This window comes from Sturnira hondurensis, unplaced genomic scaffold (genome assembly GCF_014824575.4).
Source record: "Sturnira hondurensis isolate 20B ecotype Veracruz unplaced genomic scaffold, ASM1482457v3 Scaffold0024152, whole genome shotgun sequence".
Lineage (NCBI taxonomy): Eukaryota > Metazoa > Chordata > Mammalia > Chiroptera > Phyllostomidae > Sturnira > Sturnira hondurensis.
The window spans coordinates 9002916-9022571 of NW_028096783.1; the positions used below are offsets into that span (position 1 = coordinate 9002916).

The 19656-nt window shown below is 55.7% G+C and overlaps 1 protein-coding gene across 3 annotated transcripts in view; it reads right to left on the reverse strand.

Moving 5' to 3' along the window:
- PKNOX2 (PBX/knotted 1 homeobox 2) overlaps positions 1-19656 on the reverse strand; it is a 254565-nt gene that overhangs the window by 13442 nt on the left and 221467 nt on the right. For all 3 annotated transcript variants that reach the window (XM_037038201.1, XM_037038199.1, XM_037038200.1), the window contains exons 8-10: positions 6527-6656; positions 6112-6209; positions 5244-5363 (exon numbers count right to left, since the gene is read on the reverse strand). In XM_037038201.1, the coding sequence (XP_036894096.1) occupies positions 5244-5363; positions 6112-6209; positions 6527-6656 (348 nt within the window). The remainder of the gene's footprint in view (positions 1-5243; positions 5364-6111; positions 6210-6526; positions 6657-19656) is intronic.

Below are 19656 nucleotides of genomic sequence, written 5' to 3' on the forward strand. Positions count from 1 at the left end.
GGCGGGGTGGAGAGCAGCTGCCTAGCGGACGGGGCTGGGGCGGCAGCAAGCAGCGTGCAGCTCTGGCCCCGCCGGATGCTGACCAGGCTGTGAAGGTGATGGGTGAAGAAAGCACAGGAAAGGAAGAGAGCGTGAGGCGGCCTCTCCACACCTGAAAACCACGCAGGCACGTCAAGTCCGACCCCTTGGCCAGCATCGGGCTTTGTGCCTCCGCTGAAAGCCGGGGACCCTCTGCTTTACCTGCTGGGGAGCCCAGAGACGCTGTGGTTTCTTGGATCACTGGGGAGGTAGCGTAGTCTAGCGGGTGAGAAAGTAGAGCCTTGAGTTATACAGACCTGGGTTCAAATCCTGCAGGGCCTTGGGGCCTGAGTTACCTTCTTTGGGTCTAGTTTTGCTGTTTGTAAAATGTGGGTGATAGCAGTGCCCACTTCCTGCGGGGGCTGCATGGGTCAAGAGACAAGGTGGGAAGATGGGAGCCTAGCCCACGGCCATGGTTAGCGAAAGGGCAGAGCCTTGGGCACGACGGTGGGGGGCTGCTGGGGCCGGGTTCCCCCTGTAGGACCCTCCCCCTACTCTTCCCACACAGAACATTCTTGTGAAGCTGCTCCTGTGCTGGGGTGGCTGGAGCACAGAGAACGGTCACATTTTTTATGGAAAGGCACAGAATCACCAGGCAGGGCGGGGCGGGGCAGGGGGAGGCTGGGACCTGGAGCAGCCGACAGGCCAGAAGCTGGGGAGGAAGTGCAGCCTGACCCTCCACCCTCTGCCAGCTTTTCTCACCCGGCCTGCGTTTGCTATGGGACCACTCCTTCCAGCGGGAGTCTGGCCTCTCCCAGCCACAATGCATTAGCGGGAAACCGTCACTGGGGTCTTCAGGGACCCGGGAGCAAAGCAGCTAATGGATGAAACCATCCAGTCTCCCTGCAGCCGACCAGCAAAAGGGCTCCAGTTTACTCTCCATCCCAGAAGCACTTTGTCATCCGCACACACTCCTGTGGCTGCTACTGACACAGAACCGTGGCGACGACAAGAAGCCTTGGACACAGGACAAAGAGGATCAAAGAACACTGACTCGCGCCCAAGAGGAAGAAGACAACAGGAAGAGCCAGCATTTACTACAGAACTTCCAAGCTTGCAGACTACGGTACAACACTCCCCATTTCTTCCGTAAACCATCGGAACCGATGTCCACACTGCCCGCAACACTGGAGCGGAGCGGGCTGCTCCGCAGGTGCGCAGTGGCTGATTGGTCTGCTCATCAGCGAGTCAGCGGTGCTCGTGTCAAACCGGTTTACGCCAGTTATATGTGTTGCAATCATGGAATCAACCCAATGACACTCGAGTCCACAAAGAAAGAGTTACTGTTACTAAACGCACACACCGCAGCACAACCTAAGTGGAACGCTTTGAAAAGACAGGAGACTCGGGTTTGCTTCAAAACACCACCCAGGGAGGCACAGGGAGGCAGATGTCAAGAGACTGGAATACGCAACAGAAATCCAGGAAGATCCTGCAGCCAGCCCACTTCCCAAATGTCAAAATTCTTCTTCCATTTCAAGCAGAGATGGAATTTATAGATGTTATATTATAGGAGAGCTTTGTGCAAGTAAAACGACAAACTTTAATCAGAAAAAGATCTTGGCCCTGTACCAAAAGATTAGTGAATAAATGTATGTACATCTTTTAAACGAGAGTAAAACGTGACTTTTTAATGGTTGTTCCTTTCCATAACCAGCTTTTCCCATTACCCTGGACACAGATACCCCTGCAGCTGCCCCTCCTGCACCGGACGTGAGGACGCCTGGCTATTGGGGTTTCTTTCCTACAACTGCACAGCTACTACACGCCCCACGCAGTGGGGCGTTGCCCCAGAACTACAGTCACAGGGTGGTTCTGCAAACGGCAGTGGAGACAAGGGAGACTGAGAGTGACCACACGTGTGCGGGGAGAGTGCCAAGCCACACCCCCGCTGACGAAATCACAATGCCCCCTCCTATGCTGAGAACACAGACACAGGCAAACCCCGTCTGACCCAGACTTCCCCAAACCCTCCCCAGGAGTAGCACCCCGACGCCCTGCTGCCCACGACTCTTTGGCACGCACTGGGGCCTGCAGAAGAGGCGCTGCGTATGCTGCCTGGTCTTGCGCAACTGGCAGCTGAACTGGAGACACGAGGTGCGTAGATCTGGCGCACATACCTCCACACAGGACAGGTAAGTAGCAACAGGAGTCAGTATATCCTCATGGCAGTAAAACCAGCAGGGGTCACAGGTCAGAAACTTAGGTCAGCCCTCTGCTGCTAATTGATTTCCACACATTTGGGGCCTTAGCCTCAAAAATTTGCCCCACTGTTCTAGAAAGTGTAAAGGGAACTAACGTTTCTCACGTGCGACTGTGTGTCAGATATAGGTTGTCTCACTTGATTTCCATAACCATGGAGAAGGGGTGTTAGCTCCTTGTTCAAGGAAAGGGGCCAGAGCGAGGGTATGGCCGCTGGGCAGGCCTCTGTCCACGCCCCTGTTTGCTCGACTTCTGAGTCCAGCTCCTGTCCGAGGTGCTCCGTCACCAAGAGCCTCTACTACCTCTTTCCTGAGCTGGTGTTTGGGGGGTGGACCAGCCCTGGCCTCAGAGGACAGCTGGATCATGCCGTGTCCCTACAGTCTAGACTTGTCCCTCTCCTCCGTAAGTTCTGAGTTCTGTCTGAAAGACCCAGAGGTCTCTCCCTTGTCCCCTCTCGATGGCTGCTGCAAGGATGGCACTCACAGTGGAGGACCTCGCTGGGGCTAAGTGCTTTATTAATGGCACCCATACTGTATGCCCCCCGAGCTGGAGAGGGTCTGGGGGCGGGAGGGTGCGGGCGGAAAAACCTTACTCATGCTATTCACTGAGTCCTCCCATCGTCCCAGGTCCCTCTGGTGCAACCCACCTGGGTTCCTCCTTCTCTTCCGCTTTGTGCTCCAAGTACCCCTCTCTCTTTTCCACCTTGACCTCCCTCCACCACCCCAAGTCTGGCTGGCAGGGGCTGGGAAGCTGAAAGAGAAGGCCCTGAGCTACAGATGAGGCTCAGCAGGAAGGGGTGAGAGCTCAGGGTGCGAGCTGAGGTCAGAGGGGAGGCACAGCAGGAGGGACCCATAGGACAAGCCCCCAGTCTCGGGCTGGTAGGCTGTGAGGGTGCGTGGAAGGTGGCAGAGGAGCCCACGGTGGGCGACGGGACTCGGGGAGGGCGCTGGCCCAGACGCCTGGGATCTGGGAGCCTTGTCTCTCGGCCACCTGTCCCTCCCACACCTGCCTTTTTTGCCCTCACAAGCGAGTTTGCAGGTATGTCCACAGCTGTTTTTAAGAATGTATGTGCCTGGGAGGTGAGGGAAGAAAGAACAGGGACTAACACACATTGAGTACCATTGTGCCAGGGCCTTGGCAGTGACTTTGTTGCTTCAGCATCGTCTTCACAAGAGGTGGGTGTGACTGGGCGACAGAGCGAAAGGTGAGGCCCAGGTGTGAGCTGAGGTCTGGCTGCCTCAGGAGCCCAGGTGCTTCCTACCAGCCCTCGGCCCCACAGCCATGCCTCCCTCACCACAGGGCTGGAGGCCTTAGATCTGTGCTGGGGAGGGCGGCTGCCCGCCCCTTGGGCACAGAGAGGATCCTAATTCAGGAGCTCTACTTCCCACTACAGGGGGCAGGGAGGGGGGGGCTGAGCATGGGCCCCTGGGGAGCCCGGCAGAGCCTGTCAGCTCCCGGGCAGTGGGGGGACCAGAGCAGGCAGGGGACCTGGGCGTCCCCACCAGAAGCTCGAGCTCCTGCGTCAGGGCTGCTCCCAGAGGCCTAAGGCTGACCCTGGCCCTGGCCCCTTGGCTTCATCTCTCGGCCCTGGAAGTCGTTCCAAGCTCTTCTTCTCACCTCAACCCTCAGCTCTGCAAATTAGGTCACTGTGTGTCCCCGGGGGTGTTTTCAAGAGGTACTCCCTCAGCAAATGTCTGGTGGCCCCAAGTCCCTGGAGTGGGAGATATGCGTGGAGAGACTCAGAGGTCTGGCCACAGCGATTACCCCAGAGCAGTTCTTTCCAATCCACCAGGCGCCCCACATTCCTGAGGCAGGGTCCCTAAGATCGCACATCTGAGAGCCATGGCCTCAGCCTGGGCCCTGTGGCTTTGGGAGGCGCTCCTGTTTCCCACAAGGGACTGTGCAGTGACTGACAGATGGACAGACTGATTCCTGGAGCCATTCAAGTGAGGAAGAGCTTCCTTACTCTTGGTTCTTCCCACACTGCACAGGCCAGTTTATGTCCTCAGTTATGGTCCCGAGCTTGGCATTTGTCTGGTGTCTGTGCACCTACGTCCTGCCAAGCCAGGCCGAGAGCTTCCAGACCGCTGGGCACCCACCTGCACTCAGAGAACCTACCTCCCCACCCAGACACACACACACACACACACACACACACACACACACCACAGTCCGCCCAGGCACTCACTGGCCTTCATTTACCGAGATGGCTCTTGGATGGCGTTAGGGGAACACAGTCATTGAAGTCATGCTTGACGTTCAGCCAAAGGCCTGCTACTGCACGAACCCTGCAACCCCAGCTCCTGTCTCGCTGGTACACACAGCAGACCTCTTATCAACGTCACGTTTGAACCTCAGGCTTTGTCTCCATTTCACAAAAGTAGCCCCAGAGGCTTATGGGAGCATGTGCTCTGCCCCACAGAGCTGAGCCGGTCCAGAGAGGAACCAGGACCCCTCCGCGTCGGTGGTCTCGACCAGGGCTCTCCTGCCCTGCGCCTCATTGGGGGCTCTGGGCAGAAGGAAAGAGACACGTGTGCTCTGCCTCCCCAGTGGTGGGGATTCTGGGAAGCGGAGGGCAGAGTGGGAGTGTTTTCTTCCTCACAAGGAGGCAGAGGCCTGCAGGCTGCTGTGGGAGAAGGGCGCAGGAGCAGGAGGCCGGGCGGGCCCCACAGGACGGGGCCCCGCTCATGAAACAGTTCTGCCCACCGGCCCAGGGCTCAGGTCTCTGCAGAATACATCTGTCCCACCCCCTCTTTGACGTCCCCCCCCCACCCCCACTTTTGTTTTGCAGCAGCAGCAAGCACTAGAGATAGCCTCCCAGCTTCTAGTCCCACAAGACCCTCCCCTGTGACTTGGCCTCCAGAAGGTGACATCTCCACCCCAGAGCCACTCTCCAAGGCCATGCCCTCTGGAGACCTGGGGGTGACAGTGGAGCCTGGTGCCCCTGGCACACACACACTCACCATGAGATGCTGGAAGAGCCAAGAACGCATGATATTGGTGGCATGCTTCGGCAAGACGCCACGTTTGTTCTTGGACTTCTTATCCTCATTGTCCAGGAGGGAAGAGAGGTCAAGGTTAACCTTTGGGGCATGTGGAGAAAAAAAATCGGCATCAGCAGCCTGGTGCCCAGCAGCTAGGGGCCTGTTGTCATAGCGATGGCAGGCTCTTGCTGCCAGCCCCCTTCCCAACTCATCCTAGGGCCCTGGGGGGCCAACGGGCAGGCGGGGGGAGGGGTTGGAGGGGCATGAGAGAGAAGAAGGAGGGGGCAGAGCCATGCACAGAATACAAGAGACGAAATTGCCGTAAGCTGCCCAGTAGTTAGCATTTCTGGAGGCGCTGGCAGTGTGCAAAGCAACTTCCTGGCCGGGACCATGTGAGCCCTCAGGGCAGCCTGTAGGTTGGCTGGGCTGTGCGCAGTTCCTCCTGTCAATCCCCCTTTTGTGGACAAGAACTCGGGGGCTCACAGAGGTTGGGCGACTTACCCACAGGGACAGAGCTACTGTCAGATCTCAGGCCTCTGGCCTCACACCCTCGCACTCTCCCCTGTGCCCCCCCTTCTGTACGTGCTCTGCCTCACTGAGCTCCAGAGGGGCTCCAGGGGCTCCAGGGGCCAGACCAAAAATAGGAAGAGCCTTTGATGTTACCCGGGAGGCAGCAAAGTCCCAGGAGCTGGTAAACCCCTCCAACACCAGCTTCTTACCTGTGAATCGGGGGTGAGGTTAGCTCTTCGAAAAGTAATGGGGACTGTGTAAGTGACTTGTGAGCAGACGCTCTGTGGTCGCCCTCCCCCTCTCCCAGGCAGATGAGCACACCCTTGCTCACACTCACCTGTGTGTTCTGGATCTGGATGGCTCCCTGGGGGATTGCTTGGGTGACCACCTGACCCTGGGAGGTTACCATGGTAACTGGCTGGTATAAGGCTCCACCTGAGGAGACAACCAGGTTTTGTGTGCCCTGTCATGGGGGCTGGTGCAGGGGGCATTCACATGTAAACAGTTCTGCTCCGGAGACCTTCAGCCCCTGTGGAAAGGGGTGGGATGGGGGATGGAGGTGGCACATGCTGGGGGAGGGACAATAGCCTTGCTTGGCCTCTGAGGGGCCCATGAGACTGTGACCCAAATCACAGTCGAGTCCTGGTGCTAACCATGGACGAACTTAGAGAGCACTTTGGGTAAGAAACCCAGCGGGCAGCCCCCCTTCCGTTTCCCTTCCTGGGGGTGTCCCCACAATCCCCTGCACCAACCTGACACCACTTGTGAGTTGACAGTTGTCATGGCGATGCTGCTCTGCTGGAGCGCGGAAGCTGGGACCACAATGCCCTGGGGGTTACTGGAGACTCCAGACATGGAATTGGGAGAGTTCTGCAGGAGGTCCTGGAAGCAAGGGAGGCTCCATGTCGCCACAGCCCAGACCCTCCTGCCCCCTTCCTCCTTCCTGCCTGCCCGCCCTCCTCCCTTCTCCCTGTCCCTGCCCAGACTCAAATCCGAAAGGCTGTTCTCATGGCTTCTAGAACGAGTGAATGAGAAGGTTCCATATTAAACATCAACCAGCCAACCAACCAACGACAGTCACCCACTGAACCATTCCTTCCGGTGCGAGCCTGAGCCATAAATTACCCCAGGACCCCACATGGTCCCCACTTGGTCTCGCTTTGGAATTTCCACCATTGATGCCTGGGTCCAACCCAGAGATTCTAATTTGCTTGGTCACGGGGGTGGTTGGGGTTTGGGGATTTTAAAAGCTCCCAGGTGATACCAGTGTGCAGTGGGGTGAGACCAGGCTTTACCTGCCAGCACCACCGTCCGCACACTCGGTCGACTCCATGAGCCTCCCCCCTGGCCCTGCTCACTTCTGTGCTCACCTAAGTCACAGCGCTTATTACACCAAGTCCACACACACGGCGGCCTCTCAACTTTTACCTCTGTCTCCTTAGCACCTAGTGGCTGCTAGAATACTTGTTAAATAATAACTGAAAATGGCCGTCTTCGAGGGGCATCTCTCATGAGCCTTGACCATTTCATTGGTTCCTTCCTCGGCTTCAGGCCCCTGACACAGACCCCACAGCAGACAGAGTCCCTTTGCCCCACGCCATCAGCCTGCAGCCCCATTTTCCAGGGCACAGTCTTGCAGTTAGTTTCTGCAGTAGCCAAAGCAGCCAAGAAGACCCTCCCCACAGCGCCCCCACCCCTGCCCCAGCACTCTGCTCCCCTCATGGCCATTTAGCAGCTGGGCAAGGAGGTGCCCAGACTCAATGCTGAGCAATTGCACCCGGAGGCAAAGGAGGCTGGGCCGCAGGCCGCAAGAAGGGGCCGTGAGCTCTCCTGGCTTGATGGCTGGGCACACGGGGAGTTTGTGAGGAAGGAGCTGGGCGAGGGTGAGAGGTCAAGGCCTATAGGCTTCCGTTGCAGAAAGTGAGGTAGGCNGCAGTTAGTTTCTGCAGTAGCCAAAGCAGCCAAGAAGACCCTCCCCACAGCGCCCCCACCCCTGCCCCAGCACTCTGCTCCCCTCATGGCCATTTAGCAGCTGGGCAAGGAGGTGCCCAGACTCAATGCTGAGCAATTGCACCCGGAGGCAAAGGAGGCTGGGCCGCAGGCCGCAAGAAGGGGCCGTGAGCTCTCCTGGCTTGATGGCTGGGCACACAGGGAGTTTGTGAGGAAGGAGCTGGGCGAGGGTGAGAGGTCAAGGCCTATAGGCTTCCTTTGCAGAAAGTGAGGCAGGCAGCACATGAGGTGTGGTGAGAGGAGCTGCAGAGGACCTGCTGGGGTCTCTCAGCTCCTCCAAGCACAGGGCGTGACCCTGCTATCTGCCAGCCGCCAGGAGCTGACACTCTAATGCTCAAAGCCTGGGTTCCTGCAGCATGTGTGGAAGGGTTTAGACGGGCACGCTGTCAAGTAGGGGAAGGGAGAAGACTCCAGCTTCCTGACTTTGTTCTAGGACTGGTGGTCGCTTGGGCCTTCAACCTCCAGGGATGGTCTCGAGTGCGGGGTGGGCAGAAACGTGTGTTTGCAGGAACCTGCAGCCAATGACTGCGCACCAATGGTAAGACACAGGAAGAGTGGCAGAGGCCCAGGGGACAGCTATGGCGGGCGCCTCCCAGACCCAGGGACCTGGGAAATGACAGAGCCCTTCAGGAGGTGGGGTCAGCCCAGTGAACCCCTGGGGCATCTCCTCCAGAGCTGCCATTTGTGCCCTCCTGGACTGGGCCTGGCCACAGAGCTGGAGGTGTGCCCTCCAAAAACAGGGGTCACTGTCCCTCCTCCACCCACCCATGTCTGGCAGGGCCCCTGTCTGAGGCCTCGCTTCTATTCTTGGCTCACCTCCACTGCTGTGGCCGTGGGGAAGGGGCAGGCAGCTCTTGCTCCACCTCCGACCCCCTTTCTGGGACTTGGGGAGCACCTCCCAGCGGGCGAGGTTTATCCTTCGAGCGGAACTCTCGGTGTTCCCACTCACACACTGTGAGTCCAACACTGAGTCTGACCCGTGGAGGCCTAGAAACTGGCAGGGCCCTTACAAGCCACATATTCCAACTTCCTGAGGTCAAGTAAGGAGCTGAGGCTTAGAAACCCAAGTGCTGTGTTCAGGGGCCCAGCTGGTTAGCAGCCCCAGGACTTCACAGCCCTCCTTCACCCACAGCTGCCGAGAGCTGGGCTGCACCGGGCCCCTGAGGCACAGGGTTCCAACAAACACTTAGTGAAGGCCAGTGGACAGAGGACCGAGACCCAGGATTGCAAAGGCAGCGTGGGTGCCCTGGGGAAAGGCAATGGGAACCAGCAAGTCAGAGCCCTTCTGTCTCCTGGTGCAGAGAGCCTGCTGACCTCCAACAGTCCGAGAGCCCGAGCCTTCGCCTATGCATCTGCCTCAAGATTAAGTTCCTCTCGCCCACATCCCAGCCAACCGTTCTCACAGGGTGTGAACAGCACAGACATCATTCAAAGCTGAAGTGAACTTGGAAGGTCAGTTTCAGCAAGGATGCGGTCCCTCCATGCACACACCCTGAAACTGAGGGCGATAACTTTCCAATGTACTCCTGTGGGGACTCAGCCACGCCATGGTGACCCTCTGTGGGGAAGGATATAGGGGGATTTCCAGCATTAAAAGTCATCCCAGATTTTCCTACCCACCCCAAACTACCCAACAATGTTAGAAAGACACAAAGTCAGTGAGATAAACCCGAGACGTACACCGTGGGATCCAACCACCACCCACTTCACTCTGCAGGGGCCAAAGGCTGACCACCGCCCTCAGCAATCACCTCGGCAGTTTGTTCCAACCCCGGCTGGTCCTTGGCCTTGCGGCCTGGCCCACCTCCATGCCAGCTCGCCCTGTCTGGGTGACTAAGTGCATTGCATGTATTGGATCAGACGTTTTCCTTTCCTCTTACTCTGGGCTGCTGCTGGAAGGTGCTGGGAGGCAGACGAGCTCTATTGGCAAAGGACAGGAATGGAGACCCACAGGGGCAGAGAGCCAGGGCTGATTCGGCCACAGCCTGGCTGGGCAGAAGAAAGAAGCAAAATCTTGGCATCCCCAAGGACTGAGGAAACGATATTCACGCCTCACGTTTGTAGATACGGGTTGACCAGCAAGCCCGCCTGGGCCCTGGGGTGTTTGCAAAGACACAGACTCGGAGCCATGGAGTCGGGCCTTCGGCAGTCTGCATTTTCACCGACCTGCGTCAGGGGGGATTCCCTGTTCATCACAACACACACCGAATATTAGAGAGCGCGCTTTCCCTGTGCTATTTCACTGTCCTGTCCCCACAAATGCTATTGCTTGAAGAGGAGCTGAGTTCCAGAGAATGGAGGTCATTTCCTAGAGTCAAGTAGCTGTGTCCCGAACCCAGGTCTTTCGGTTCTGAGCGTACCGCCAAAGCTCACGGAGGGAGACACGCTTCGGGGTCAGACAGCCAGGTGCCTGCGTGAGCACAGTGACGGGCACCTGCGGGCACCCAGTGAGTCACTTCCCACTCCCTCTTGCTAAAGGCAGTTGGCCAGAAAGTGGCACAGCCATGCTTGACACCAGCGCTGCTTGGACCCTTTCCTGAGCCATAGAAGAGATTCTTCTGAGGCTCCACACCTGGCCACGGAGGTGGGTCCCTCCATGTGCCCCGCCCCCCNGCTCACGGAGGGAGACACGCTTCGGGGTCAGACAGCCAGGTGCCTGCGTGAGCACAGTGACGGGCACCTGCGGGCACCCAGTGAGTCACTTCCCACTCCCTCTTGCTAAAGGCAGTTGGCCAGAAAGTGGCACAGCCATGCTTGACACCAGCGCTGCTTGGGCCCTTTCCTGAGCCATAGAAGAGATTCTTCTGGGGCTCCACACCTGGCCACGGAGGTGGGTCCCTCCATGTGCCCCGCCCCCCGCCCCGCATTCCTGCCTCCTTGCCTAAGACGTTCCGGGGCCAAATGTGCACTCCCGAAGTAGAAGCTGTAGTGCCTGACCAGCTCCGGGGCTTGACTTTGTAGCTATTTCAGGTTGACTCTGTCTCTATGGAGACCCGTGCTCTGAACCTCTGGGAACGGTCTTAGGTCTTTCTGAGGAGGGAGCCACTGTTGGCAGCTGTGGGAGCCCTTGGGGGAGAAACTGTTAGCCAAGCACACGGTGTTACTGTCTTCTCCCCAGCCTCCTTTGGAGCTTAGCCAACCAGGTGGAGGCTGTTCCACCTAGATCCAAAGAGAGCTGCTGCCTCCTCAGCTCCCGTAATGAGGGACAGGGCACATTTGGGACCGCTCCTGTGATGTTTTTCAGCCTCCCGTCTCACGTCTCTGCTTGAATCGTGCCGACACCAGCGGCTGAAACCTGCATATCCAGCTCAAGAGCTCTTCATCTTGTTCCACCAGGGACACGGCACTGTGTCCCCAGGCCTTGGGAAATGGCTGGGAGCCAGGGTATCCTGGGCATCCCTGGCTTCGGTGGTGGGGCCATTCCACCAGACTGGGGAGTGTGCGGCCTCCTACTTTCTAGTAGTGAGATTTTCTGGTAGGAAACAGGCCAAAAAGCTGAAGACTTTCACAGTTTCTCAGGGATGTGTCTTCTAGGGCACAGGCCCAGTGACTCAGGAGTCAGGGGAAAGCTGGCTGCCACCAGCTGCCCTGGAAGCCTGCCTTGTCCCGCTGCTTGGGCGTAGGTTCCCCAAGACACCCAGAGCCTCACAGGAGGGGGCCCAGCAGGAGGAGACGGGCTCAAAAAATGGTGGAGAGCTTGCACCCCTGGACTGCACCCATGAACCGGCTGTAGTGCCGGGCAGAGTCACTCCTGCTCGGTGGATCACAGAGGTCACTGGGTGAGTTTCCCCCCAAATCTCATCTTTGGGACCAACCCCCCCAAAAAAGACTTGTTCGAAGGAAAACCTGACTGAGAAAAAGTGAAAGGCTCTGGGACTGCCTTTGGAAGCTGAGGTGGTGGGGGTGGTTGGGGAGCGCACATGAACTTGGACGTGGCGGGCGGCAGTCAGCCTGGGAGGGGCTGGGTCTGACCAGCCGCCACAGGTCTTCACAGTTACTAGGGAAAGAGCTCGTGCTGCCTGGGAAGACTTGATTTCCACTAAAGGAAGGAATTTCTGGGATAAACCGTGATGGGAGGAAGAAAGGAGTGAAGGAGAGAACTGATAGAAAAGTTATCTTTTTGTTTTGAAATGCTGGAATTTCTGTCTCACCAGGATGCCTGTGAAACAGGGGAATAAACTGGACGACCTGCACAGGTCCTTCCACCCGAAGATTTTTAAACAACCAATGCCATTCCCTACGGTTTACTGGGTGCATGGCTGGGAGGAGAGTGGGTTGAGGGAATAGGGGGCCAATGGAGAGTCTGGTGGGGCCCCAGCGGTCTGCCATGAACACACCCGGCCACTAGGCGTCCCTGCTGATCCACCAGCTCCAAGTGGTTCCCCAAAGCCTCCCCATTCCACCCCCTAGCCCCTCTCCCTGGAGGGTGGGCTTGTTCTCCCACATACCAGAGCTGGGGTGTGGGGAGATGACCCAGAGTGCCTCACTGCCGCTGGGAACTTGTCTTGACGGACCCCTGCGAGCCCACCCTCTTGACTAATGCATCTTGGGGACCCTTAGTACTGGACATACAGCACACTGTGTTTTCTTAGCGTGTGGCTTGTTTCCCTAGCTGGGGCGCAGGTTTTCTGGCTGCAGGGTTCTTGAGGGAAGAAGGGTCTGTATTTGAACTGCCCCAAGCTGCCTAGCACGGTGTGGGCCACATGGTAGATGCTCGATACACAGGTGGCGGGCCTGGGTTTGGACCTGAGATGGGGTAAGAGCATGCCTCATGGGTGTGGGGAGGTCACTGCTGTCCCCAGGCTCAAGTTCCTGGCAGTGTCACCTCATTCTGGCAGCACCAGCGTCCTGTCTCAGGCTGGGAAAAGCTGAGTTTCCAAATTCAGGGAAGCCAACTGCACATAAACAGTCGCCTAATCCTGTGCTTATTCCACTCCTGCTGGGGGCCTTAGTCTCAGGGAACGGCTCTGGCCTGCAGGGATGGGAGCAGCTGCAGCTCTTCCGGAACATTCCTTCACAGAAGGGCAGACCTGCTCAGGTTTCACTGGACTGGCTGGGAGGCTGCCTTCTTGGTCTCCTGGACCCCTGGGCTGGGGCTGGGGGCTGGGGCGTGGCAGGGGGAGAGTTTAAGTGCCTAGGATGGGATTTAAGTGGGGGAGCTCCTAGAAATCAGTTTCCCATGGCTGTGGTCTGGGGGCGTCCCCTTTTCATCCTAGTGGTGCCCCCGCAGGTAGGCCGCCTCCTCCTGCTCCTGCCCAGCAGTAAGATGCCCAGCCAGACCCTCAGGGTGCTCGGCCACTGGGCAGGATTTTCGGGGGCCTGACTGAGGTGACTGCCCCCCACCTCATCGGCCTCCTGCTAATCTCGAAAACACAAACTCCTTGTGCAGGTCAAAAGGCAAGTCCACCCTCCCCAGGGAGGAATGGACTGATGAGGCCCCTATTTTTTTTTAGGGAGTAAGTAGCACAGCTGGCGAATTACACCTGGTTGGCCAGGCCCAGGATCGCAGAATTGTGTTCACTTTGCACCTCTCTTCTCCCTGCTCTCAACAGATTAGCAAATCCAAATTCTTGCTTCCTAATAATTGGGTTCTTGCTCTCTAGTCTAGAAAGCCTTGGGCTACAGCAAGTGGGGTCGTCCCTCCTTACCCAGATCCCAGGACCCCTGGTTATCCTCCCTGCGTGTCACAAAGAAAGCAAAAGGACTTAGCATGACAAGCAGAACACCGACTCTGCGGCTTATTAGACGCATGACCGTGAGCGAGCCTGCGTCTCAACTTCTCTGAACTTCCCTCTCCTTGGGTGCAAAATGGAGAAAAGAATGTGCCCTTCACAGCCTCCGTGAGAGGAGTAAGGAAGACGATGCGGGTGAAGTACCTTGTACCCACAGTGCCTGAGATGGAGGGGGTCCGGGAACTGCAGACGTTCTCTCCTTCTCTGCCAGGCCTCTTCGGGGCAACAGGGGCTACACAGTCCATTTGTCTCCATCATGTCTCCAGCCTTTACCACACTGCCGGCACACTCCCCTACCTTTACAATGGTTGGTGATGGGACATCCCTGCTGGCTTCAAAGCACAACCCTCCCCCGCAATTTGGCTGCAAGACCCTTTGTTATTCTATTCATGGGTCACAGCCATTTTTGCACGTTTGGAACTGGGCAGGCTCAGTAGGTGCTTGAGTAGATGCATGAATGACCGCGCCTCCTCTCCAGGGCTCTACAAGGCTGCCTCTGCTCCTCACCTCTCCTGGATTTCTCTCTCTCCTGGGAACACTCATCTTCAGAGGTCACAGATAGTCTCCCCTCAGAAAAGCCTGCCTGAGGTGCTCCCTCTCCTGGAAGTCCTTCCCAGGGCAGTGGCCTGCAACTTCTCTGGTCACAACTTGCCTGATCACAGTGGGCAAAGCCTTCCTGCTGCCTCTCTAGCCCACACCAAGGGTTGTTCGTTCTGTCTTTGCAGAAACAGACCTGGCCATGAGGGTGGGCAGATTGGGCCTGGGCCTTCCCTGGGGAGGAAGAAGGATGCTGAGTGGTGGCCGGGGAACCTCAAACCACACAAGTGGTTTGCTCCACCCAGACCCCTTCTTGTAGCTCCTGCAGTCTCTTTGGAGGCTCCTCCTGGGCCCTTCCTTGGTATGCCCCGCCCCCGAGCCTCCTGGGGCTCACGTCATTCAGCTCCTCGGTTGTGACTCATAGCCTCTCTCCCTGAGACCGGAAGCCTCTCCTGCATGATTCACTTGTGTCCTCATAGGGACCTAGCATGGTGCACACCAGCCATGCCCTGTGAATGCTTGGCCACTGCACGAGAACTGTGGCTCAGTCCGGTTGGCTGGCACAGAGCTGGGGTTTACAGCTCCATGGAGACAGAGGGATGGATTTCAGGTCAAATTAATATTTGGCCAAGGCGGGAGTTAGATTCTTGCTAGTGGAATCGGTGCGCTTGTGCCCTCGAGATAAAGACAGGAGGACACCGAGTTCGAGTTCCGTATGAGCCTTCTACTGAGGAACTGCTCCTGCAAGAAGCCTGGGCTCTGAGGAGTCAGCAGGCCCAGGCGTCACTGGGTGCAGGCAGGACAGGATGCTTTCCCGGGGATGTGGGGAGAAGGGGCTGTGGCCCAAGTCCTTGAAACTGTGCTTCGGTCCTCAGCTTGGCAGAAGCGGCCTCCCTCGCTCCTCATCCCTGCTGCGCCCGCAAAGAGAAAGCGCATGTATGGAAACGGAAGACCAAGCAGGGGTGTGCCCTGACCTCATAGTGCCGGGTGGGGACACAGTATAATATCTGAGGTGGTGGTAAGGGGGGCTCATTGAAATTAAAAAACATCTACTTTGCAACACAGGGCTGAGTGATTAGCACACGGGGGAAACCATGAGCCAGCAGTTTGCAACAAAGCTGGCAAGGCTACTGGAAGGCTGATCCCGAGGCTCAGGTTCCAGAGAGGACACCCCTCCCTGGGCCAGGCTGGAGCTCAGTGCTGCTACTTCAGGCTGGGGAGACAAAGACCCGAGCATGGTGGACACGCATGCGCATGCATGCACATACATCCACACACACACACATGTGCTGGACAGTGTTTTCCTCTCTCCTCCCTGCATGGGCTCCTGCTCCTGATCTCCTTCCATGGAAGGCCCATGCCAGCCACAGGCCCATTCCTGACCTCAGGAACCCGGGTCACGGATGGGGAAAGCAAATGTTGCGTCCTGCTGGCCTCCACCCCTCTCCACACAGCTCTGACTTTGCACGGGCCCACATCCTTCACCTCAGGGTTGCCGCCAGTCCTCCTTCCGTCTTTTCTGCCTGTCTTTCTTCACCTCACTTCGCCGCTGCTCCAGTCCGAGTCTCTTCCCCCACATTGCCCTTTTCTTCCAATCCTTCAGCTCCTTCGGTCCCTCCAAGCCTTCCTCTTGAGTAAGCCCCTTGACGCCTTCTTTCTTTCCCTTCCCTTTCCCTTGCTTTTGTTCCCTTCTCTCTCCTCTGGCTTCCTCTTGCCTCTCCATCTCTCTCTCCAGCTTTCTCACCATATGACTTCTTTTGACAGATATTTACTGGCCAGCTTGCACGCACAAGACCTTGTGATGGCTGCCATCGGGCTACCTGTCCCTACTCAGAAGATGTTTGTTATCTGGAAGAGGAAAATGAGGCTTACGCAAATGATCATAAGATAAAATCACATGTGATATTCACCGTACAAATGGCCCAAGGGGCTCCAGCTGTTAGCCGAGAGGGAGAAAAGTCCGTTCCGGGCGGGTGTCAGGGAGGTTTCCACTGGGAGAGCGGCCCTTTTCTGGCCCTTGAGGAAGAGGCTGGATTTGGCTCTGCAGAGCTGGGAGGCATCACAAAAGCAGAAGGGCGGGGAGGAAGGGTGACTTGGGAAGGCCTTGCACGTGAGGAGGAAAGATGTGAAAACTCCAGGGAACCCCAGAGTTTTTGAGCAGGAGAAGGATACGAACAGAGCACTAGGAAGGCAAATCCAGCAGCAGGAGCTTAAAAGAGAGGTGTGCGTGGACATGTGCCCACAGGTGAGAGTGTGGCTGTGTGTGTACGTGTGAGTGTGTGCGCACACACGGGTGTGGGGGGGTGCCGAGGACGGCCAGAGCCAACAGGAGAGCAGGTTCACAAGCCCCGGCATGGCCTGTGTGTAACGATCTCATCTGCCCACTGAAGCCTGAACCACGGAGGTGGTGGCAGGCAGGGGTAATGAAAGGACAAGCCTGAGAAACGCCTCAACAAGTGTCTTCCCTTCTCTTTTGCCCGACTGTCTGATTCTGTTCTAAGCGGACCAGGGCCTTTCCACAGCAGCCACCTCAGGGCCAGCTTCCTGGTCAGGCAGAGCTCTGACCCGGGTCTCCGCAGGGACCAAAGTTCTTTCCTCTCTCCTGGACCTCGGAGGCACTGAGTGCTGCCAGCACCCCTGAGACCCTACCCATCTGGAGCCCATGCCTGAGTCTCCGCCAGCTCTGTGTCTAGTGACCCTGCCCATCCGGATGCACTGCCAGCCTCCAGACCCCAACCCTGAGCGGCCGCCGTGACTGCCAAGCCCTCTGGCCCTCTTCTCTTCGCCCACTGCCCTGGTAAACCCCAAACACCAGTGCTTGGGGTTGGGCTGGAGGGCCCAGGATGGGGAGGCCCAGCACCTCTCCAAGGGCCTGATTATTTCCAAAGACCGGTGCTAATTTTCTGATATGATCCTCGCATCTCTGTGAGGCACTAAACCCTCATTACTTTTCCTGACCGATGCATTCTAATTAGATCAACACTTAAAAAAAATTCACAATAGCCACAGGATGGCTTTCCATCTCATTAACTCCTCACTTATTATTTTCATGAAAATTACTGATAAAAATGTGCATCTCCATTTGATGGGGCCTCACAGCCTCCTCGGCGCCTATCTTGCATCTCTCCTGTCACCCAGGCTGCGCAGCGTCGCCATGGCAACCCACAATAATAGAAACTAATAAATTACAAACGAGATGCTCGTTGAGCAATTATTGTCCTCTTTTATGCAAGTTTCTTGCTAATTTTGATCATAAGGGAAAGTACAATAAGACTCTGAAGGAATGAGTCTATTTCTGGAGAATATTAGCAAGCAGAAATCCGGGCGGCTGTTTTCAGATCTGTAATAAAGTGATTTGGTGATTGCAAGCAATGGGGAGAGGAAATAAACTTCTGGCCTCCTGTCCCATGCACTGTTGTGCCTCACAGAGACCCACTAAGGTGGGTGTGATGTGATGCTTGTCATCAAAATGAGCAGGGCATGGCTGGCCTAGAGGTCACCCTGTCCCATCTTCCGCCTCTACTAACTGAAATCGCCTGTGTTTGTCCTTAATACTTAGGGATGAAAAACAACACCCCTTTTCTGAGGCACTCTTTCTGGGGCTTCCCATCATTCATCCTAGAAGGTTTACCTGGATCCCCAGCCTGCCCGTCTAATGAGAAGAGGCTACTGTGGGACCCTCCTGGGGACCCTCTGTGTGTCTGTCCTGGACTCAGAAACGCAGTGGGACAGGAAGAAAGGGGGCCACCTGTGGCTTATGCAGATACCAGCGAGTTTGATGGAAAGGTATCAGCAGGTTCAGTCTGTAGGTTCTGGGAAAATATTCTGTGGCACCCAGGAACAGGGACACAAAGGCAACCAGCCGTTGTCGTGCTCAACACACCAACGTGGGTGGAATGCACGCCACAGCCCACGTAAGGGCCAATGATCCCGAGTGCTTTTCGGAGGGCGTAGGGTGTGTTGTATTTTAGGGAAAAAGGGTATCTTTCCAAGGTCGCCCTCTCTTGCGACTACACTGTCTTTAGTAAGCAGAAGCCTTGCTCTCTCTCTCTCTGGCAATCGCGGCACCCCATGGGCATGGGTCAAATGTTTAAAGCCATAAGGGTACTCGCAGCAACAAAGCCACCTGTGACAGGATGAGTTGGAGGTGGACCAGGAAGGAACACTAGGTTTCCTGCCAACTGCAAGGAAAAGTCTATGCAATGAGAAGCACACTGTAAAACACTCAGAAGCCCATCCCTGTGGCACAATCCCCAATCAGGTTTTAGGCTTGGAAGAGAGAGCAATGAATTTCCCTTTCAATTAGCTTTTTTTTTTTTACAAGTGCCTCTGTGTACTCTTTCTTTAAAAGCTGCTTTTTGCAGCCCCTTTGATTCTGCCTTTCCCCTCCACCTGCCTGCGAACAGAAAAACAGATAGTAAATGAGTGTTTCGGTTTCAACCAGACTCCAAAGATTGCTTTCAGAACTCAGAGTCAGTTAACAGGGTTGTTTATGAGTGTCTCAGCTTCTTGCAAAAGTACCGAAGATAAGAAGCATTCCTCCCTCCAGCGTGAGATCTCAGGCCTGAGATCTCAGGCCTTCCTACGTGAGTAGGGGCCTTGCAGAGGCATCTGGGTCAATCCCTGAGATGTGCAGGGGCCTCATAAGGGACTTCTAATCACCGTAATTGAACTCTCAGCTTGGTCAGGGAGCACGATATAAAGGTTGGTCACCTGGCACTTCGAGCCCCCCCTTGCAGTCTTAGACAGGTGGGAAAAACCTGAAACCCATAAGCGGGGTTAGGGTACCCTGGATACCAGGCAGCCCTCCCTGACAGTTTTCACCAACTGTACATTTCTGACCCACCACACTATACTCCCTAATAGCTAATTAGCTAGGGTTTACTACGGACCGCAGAGTCTGAAAGGGCAGAAATCGAAAGTAAAAATGGAATCTTTTACAACAAGAATGGGCTCCTTAAAGAACAAGAGCATTGTTTCATGCTAATTTAGCAGTTTTTCTTAAAGCTGCTGTCTCCCCGATAATGGATCTTTAGACTTAGTTTTAGGAAAAAGTTGGGCAGAAGTTGAAACAGCACCAGGTGGTATAGAGATAAAGACTAGTGTCTCACTCCCTCATTTAGAGGATTTAATTTGAAAATACTGGTTTGCATGAATTTTATTTTTGTTTCTGTTTGAAAAGTAACGTCTCATTCTCAAAACGTTTTAGTAAATAGAATGAGATCTCTAATGCTGTTACATCACAAAGTCTACCCAGAAAGAATTTAAACTGATTATTAAAAAAAGAAAGAAAGAAAAGATCTCACTTCCCTCAGATAGTAAAACGTGCAAGAAGAAAAACAATGAGAAAATGTCTGTTTTAACTGTTTCTGAATCCTCTTTCTGAAGATCCAGGGACGGCTTCATCCCTGGGAACAAGCTATACTGAGCTTAGCCTCCTCCCTCCCTCTTTTCCAGCCTCCCTAAAAAAAATTTCAAGGGCACTAGATAATGAAACAGTTCACTTTAGAGCACATTCCAGGAATGCAGCAATCACCAAGAATTAAAAAAGTAAGTAAATGTATTTGCCAGTAGAGAAAAACTGTTTCTAAAAGTTATGAATG